The following is a 6,396-nucleotide window of genomic DNA, read 5'->3' on the forward strand; positions in this document are numbered from 1 at the left end:
ACTGACCCATATGATACCACTTTACTAAAAAATGATCCTTCAGAAAAGGAAGTATGCAAAAAAGCATGCTTGGCGGTTGTCAACCTCTCTGGTTGAGGGCAGAATATTTCAGGAACTCGGATATGATGCATTGCCAAGCAGAGCAATCAGGGTGATGAAGATACTCCGGAAGGAATACCTGACCTATTTCAGTCGTAAAACTCTACGCCAGCGACGTCCAAGAAAGACTGCTGCAAACAAAAATAAAGCATCACAGAAAGAACGGGTCAGAGACCAAAGCGAGGATGATACAACAGATCTGACTGATAATGATGAAGATGAGTCCAGCAAAACAAAAAAACTACTTCATAAAGGGCGCCATTACAGAACTTCAGAAAGTATATAAAAAATTCGCCGCGCATTTTTTCTCCCACTCCCCCTGCGGATCGCGTTATCCAAGATGGGGGCCATGGTATGCGAACTTGGTGTTTTCGGGGTTTTCGTGCCGGAAAAACTATCAAAGCCTACAAGTAGGCTAGAAATAAACAATGTTTTTAGGTTGCACTGTTACTATTTATGTTGTTCTCCACCTTCCTCTCAACAATTCGTGTCAAACTAACAATAAACAACAGCGTTTCGAGCTGACAAAAGTGACAAATAGCTTTGAGTTCTTCTTCCCAAGGCTCCTCCGGAAGCGCTTGCTGGCGTAGCTCGCCGGAACGATTAAGGATAGTCAGTCTTGAAAAGTAGCTTGTGATTTGTTGCGTTGTCAACCACTCTTCACTTGCGAACTTCTTTCTTCCATCGCTTCTCAAACTTTTTAGTCTTGTCGCTACTTCACTTGGGTCTGCTTTCTTTCCTGTTTGCTCGCCCTCAAGACAAACGCCGGTCAGGTAACGCTTTACTTTTTCAGTGAAGCGTACTGCTTTCTTGGACCTCTTTAAAGCCCATCCTCTTTTTACTGTTGGCTGGCCGCTGGCTAGTTGCAGGTCGAGTGATCTTTCTATGGTTAGCTCTCTAGCTGCTGATACCACATCTTGGCATGCCTTTGCCCACTTTCTCTTTATGTTGTCATACGATGATTCTCGTTCGAGTCGAAGGTGATGCTTGCCGGAATCGAGATGGCTCAGAAGACTGCGATGAGTGAGGAACTGCTTAGTACATCCCTTCTCTGGACAGGAAAAAAAGGCAGTTCGGTCCCCGCCTTCAGCTTCCTCGTCCTCATCTTCATCTTTGTCCTCATCTTCATCGTTGTCTTCTATCTCCTCCTCCTCGTGGGTAGTCTCGGAAGCTACATGGGCAGGTGTTTTTTTACGGAAGATACCAAAATCATGCTCTGGGTCACCAAAGTCTTCAAGAATTTGTAGCTGTGTCCTTCCTTGAGGTGACCCCATCTTTGACATCTGAGACTAAGTGAAGTGTCTTCCAGGGCCAATCTCGTATGCCTTCCATACAGTCATCTCAGAGCTTTCGAAGCGGAAGTTATGGAAGCTTTGAATGCCCTTCAATCCGTGCTTCGTCGTAGTTTGCTGGGTCTCGTCCACAGCAACGACAGCGACATAACAGCCTTTCACTCCTCCAAACGTCTCAAGGGCAGCCTTGATGTCACTGGCTGACTGGATGTCATTGCCCTCATTCACGTATCTTCTCATGTGGGCTTTCATAGCGGCAATCCGACGATCACAAACATCTTTGCCGGACTGTGGTTTGCTGAAATCGTATCGGCAAATAACAATTTCGGTGCGCTGACTGATGCTTGGAATTGAGACCGCCAGAAAGCCGCTATGGTAGCATCCAGCGTTGTCAGATCTTATAAATGCCTCGGTGATTTCTGGGCTCGTGCGCCGGATGGTGGTGAGGGTGTTCTCAATAATGGAATGTACCGCAAACCAGTTTTGGGTACACTGATCAAACACGTGGACATATGTTTTTGTCTGAGAAAAACAATACAGAATATTTTTTTTTGACAAGAGTAGAACAAATTATGTCATAAAGTAAAGACATCTATTTGTGTAACTGTTACATACTACTTAATAACCAATTTTGGCTCACCTGCAATTCACCGTCCTCGCCCCTTGTTACTGCGACCGTCACGTGCCATGACTTGCCCTTCTTGCCATACCAGTCTTTTTGAGTCTCTCGGAAGCTACGTGGCAGGAACTTCATCGCCCAATCTATGATGAGCAGCACCTGGGTATCCAACAACGAGAATGATGTTTTTTGCAGAGTCCTGGTGAACCGCTCTCAGAATGTGCGCTTTCCAGTCCTCTATCATAGCAACATCATTGTTGAAGTCGTGATATAATTCTTCAAGCGCCTCTGAATTGCCGGTCCCCCTGAAGCGGAACAGAGTGGCATTACATATTATCTGACTGTGTCATAGTACATTTTTGTTTGCATGTATGAAAAAGTCTTAGCAGTCTAAATGTTTGGCCACATGCAACAGCATTAAAACTACGTACTGTAGCTGAGTAAACTTTGTAGTGATAAAGATATCCAGCTCCGACAGAACGCTCTTTAAAGCTTTGCAGCGCTCACAGAGAAGGCCATGCTCATGCGTGCAATCTGCAGTGAATTCCTTCTCGGGGGCGCTGAGAGCGGATGTCCGGAAGTGATCTCCGCAGGGGCTGTTAGAGACCACGTGCACTTTGAAGTCACTCTTCAGGTAGATTTTTGAAGCACGAAGAACAGCCTTGATCTCCTTGGCTCTGGTCGCTGCGAATCCTAAAAGAATAAAATATTGTTCAAAACACAAAAGGGATGAAAAATCCTATGTGTGAAACTAGCTAGATACTATTATATGACTCACCAAACTGAAGAAGTGAAGTGGTGACTGATTCTAATGTATCAAAGGCTGTCACGCCATCGGCAGTCGTTGAATCCACTCCTGCCAATGACTTTTTTTGCGAGGCAGCACACACCTAGATAATGAAAACAAAAATTGTACATGGTACATTAACACAAACTAAAAGACGAACGGACAGATGGACGGACAGACAGATCGACAAATAATGAGACAGGCAAGAAGACTTGCAGACAGACAGACGGACAGATAAATTAATAACTGACCTGTAGAATATTGTAAAGTGTTGTACGTCCTAGTGGTACAAAGTTTTATTATTCTTGATGCAATCACCGTCCTAACAACACTCGGGATTTCAAGCTGCTCTCCACTTGAAAGCTTTAGTGTTTATGTGTCATCCTGACATCCTACAGGAAAAGTGGACTTGAAATAAAATCAAGAAAGTGGTACACTTTCACTGGGTCCATTCGCGTGGGGTGTATGGGCGGAGTTTCAACGAATTGTCCAGGACCGGTAACTGAAGCGGGCTTCCTTGCTTCGTCCATTCGCCATATTGTCAACCCAGGTACAAGTTGAAGTAGTTCAGACTTAGTGTAAAGCTGGACAAACATGGAGAGGATCTGTTTTCTAGTGTACCATGAGTCAGCCTCTTCGTACAGGGAAACTAAGGTTGACAATAAAGATTGCTCTTTTCTGCTTCCACTTCTTGAGCGTGCATGCTTCTGAATTAACTGGAATAGCTTGTCGCTCTGTCCAGGAGCAATAATATCAAGCACTGCTACGACAGCCTCAGTACTCTTGCCACGACAGTACCGTTTAGAGCGCTCAGGCAGCGCGTCCACGTCAGATCTCAGCTGAGCCGAATAGGGCCGACAGCTCCACCTGTCACGCTCCTCAGGAATGTGTTGAGGGAGTGAAGCTTGTACTGCATCTTGGGTGTTTGGTCCCACTCCGCCGAGGTGTTTTCTGGGCCAGCGGAAGATGACCCGATGGACACATTGTCACTCTCACTAGTTTCACCTTCTAAGCAACGCTGTTAAGAAAAAATAACAACAAGAGAATAAGTAAACGCAAGGAACTGTAATACTGCACTGCACCCGTCATGAGCTACACAGAGTTACTTACAGGAGAAAGTGCTTCTACGGATGACGCAGATGAGCTGGCCTGTTGCGGTTCAATTGCTAGTACAGACTGAAGAACAACAACAACAAAACGCAATTATAACAAACGAATTTTGTCATTATTTTCATTGTTTTGGCGCAGTTACTCACAGAAGATATCTCTCTAGTAGAGGAAGCAAATGTGCTGGCCTCTTGCAGTTCAATTGCTAGTTCAGACTGAAAAACAAAACAAAACTAAAAAAACCGCAATTATACCAAAAGCATTTTGTCATTATTTTCATCGTATTGGCGCAGTTACTTACAGAAGATATCTCTCTAGTAGAGGAGGCAAATGGGCTGGCCTGTGGCACTAGTGGCGGTTCAATTACTAGTTCAGACTGAAAACAAACGAACAAAGAAAACATTACTCAAGCTTCCGTTAAAAATCATCGGAGATTGTTAAGTAATCGACCGGAAGTAAACTGATAATAAACAAAGAATTATAATAAATAATTCAGTTCGCGCGCCACGGGGTAGTAGCTCAGATTACGTACATATGTAACTTGACCGGATTTTGTAATCAAACACGGAGAGCGCGTCGCAAACAAAGCTCATTTTAGCCAAACTAGAGGGGATTTCGTGGTTTATAATCAAAATTTTTAACCAAACAAACCCTGTTCCTACTGCCCTTGCAATGTGTGGTTGTGTGACACAACAAAAGTTGAATGCCTGATTGATTGCGAAAACATGAGAGCGTTTCTTACCATTATAACTGATGTGCAATTACTTTTTATAAAGTGCGCTAAATTGTCGTTGGACCATCGGAAGGCAAAAGATCGCAACATATTTTTTCAAAGATTTTCGCAAAGAAAGTCGAAAAAAAACTATGACGCGATGTTTATCATGGTTTGGTCTTTGTTTGTTCATATTTGTTTTTTCAGCGCGCGCGGCTTGTGTAAATACAAGTGTTATGTTCGCTGAGATATCCTGGTGCCGTAAAATGAGACCTCTTTTTATCGGAAGACACTTGTGCTTGTATTACGGATTGATTGAGCGAGATAACAACCCGCGCGCTATTTAGGGACAGCTGGGTAATAATTTTTTTTTCGCCAAAATATGTACATATTGCTTGGAGTTTGGGTGAAGCACTTTTAGTCTCTAGAGACAAGGCGACAGACCCCCCCCCCCCCCCCCTATCAAATAGAGAACATCGTTTCTTTCCCGTACTTACCCCACTTTGTCTTTGGGCGATCTGTGTATTGACTTCCGAGCTATGTGCAACACGGCACTTCTTGCATATAGCTTTTGAAAAAAAAACATAACCTGTTTTAGAAATGACACCGAAATCCAAAGATGACTTTGGATTATTGACCATCGCAATGCTTACCTGAGCCGACAGGAACAAGAACATTCCAGAACTGCCACACTTCCCTTGATACCTTGATGCTCTGTCGCATTTTCCATGCATGCGACCTCCGTGTAAAGGATGCTGGCATTTCACCCCCGGTTTCCACTGAATCCCAAGGGCGTCGCGGTGTTTTGGGCAAATGGTTTTCTGTGTTTCACTAGCCTCAAAGTTCCCAGTTCTTGATAAAATCAGCGCCGACTCGGTTCTTATATCGCACCGACATCCCTCTTACATGATAGCAATGGCAAGAACTCTTTTACACCCTAGGTCTTTAGAGGAACGACCGCAAGAAGTTTGGCAAAACGCCACAAAAGAGCAAGTTAAATCGGTTGCCATTTACATCGCACGAATCAACACCAAGTGTGAAGACGCTTTGGAAACAACAGATTGACTCCCCGCAGCTGAATCATAATTGTTAAGTAAACATTACTCAAATTACCACTGAAACAAAAGCAATGTGTTTATTGCCATCTAAAAATACAAAAACACAAGTTTTGTGGGCGGTGTATGTAAAAAGTGACAATTCTTTTTCCCTCCGTTAAGCAAATCAAAACGAGGGTACCCTGTGTAAATAATCGTTCTGTGAAAATTAGTAGAATTAGGACTGAAACAGGAGAAATAATCTGATTGATTATTTCAATCATTTCCCGATGCTTGAAACTTCTCGCAACGCGTATGCTGAAAAAATCATCTCGGGATCCCTGTGTCCCAAATTCGTCATTTTACGCATCATTTTATCACAAGCACTTCTCAAATATTTCCAGATCATGTTGTAAATCATATTATTTTATTTATGTAGTACATGCATTTGGTGGTTAAGGAAAAAGAAACATTTAACAGTTGTTTCCGACCATAAGGAGCAAATTACAAAAAAGAATGACTCAGGTCCCCTGTGCCGAGTACTTCATATTCGCGATGACGTCACAGGGCGACAATAGAAGTGCCCAGAAATTTTTTTGCAGATTTTGAAAGTCCAATCACCCTTCATTCATCTGGTATGAGTGGCTATTATGTGTTGATAGGACCATTGGAGATATTTTAGCCTAAAAAATTGACATTTTTTAGGCGCTCAAAAGCTCGAGCATTAGGTTATTCGATTGTGGACT

The 6,396-nt window shown here is 43.2% G+C and overlaps 1 protein-coding gene across 1 annotated transcript; it reads right to left on the bottom strand.

Annotated features, from left to right (window-relative positions):
- Positions 1 to 533: 533 nt before the first annotated feature.
- LOC116616791 lies at positions 534 to 2,493 on the bottom strand. Its single transcript, XM_048730248.1, has 4 exons — positions 2,442 to 2,493; positions 2,032 to 2,315; positions 1,434 to 1,913; positions 534 to 1,388 (listed from the first exon to the last, which is right to left on the bottom strand). Exons 2-4 carry the CDS (start codon positions 2,143 to 2,145, stop codon positions 534 to 536), a joined length of 1,449 nt encoding a protein of 482 aa, XP_048586205.1. The 5' UTR covers positions 2,146 to 2,315; positions 2,442 to 2,493.
- Between the last annotated feature and the right edge of the window lie 3,903 nt (positions 2,494 to 6,396).

This window comes from Nematostella vectensis, chromosome 7 (assembly GCF_932526225.1).
Source record: "Nematostella vectensis chromosome 7, jaNemVect1.1, whole genome shotgun sequence".
Lineage (NCBI taxonomy): Eukaryota > Metazoa > Cnidaria > Anthozoa > Actiniaria > Edwardsiidae > Nematostella > Nematostella vectensis.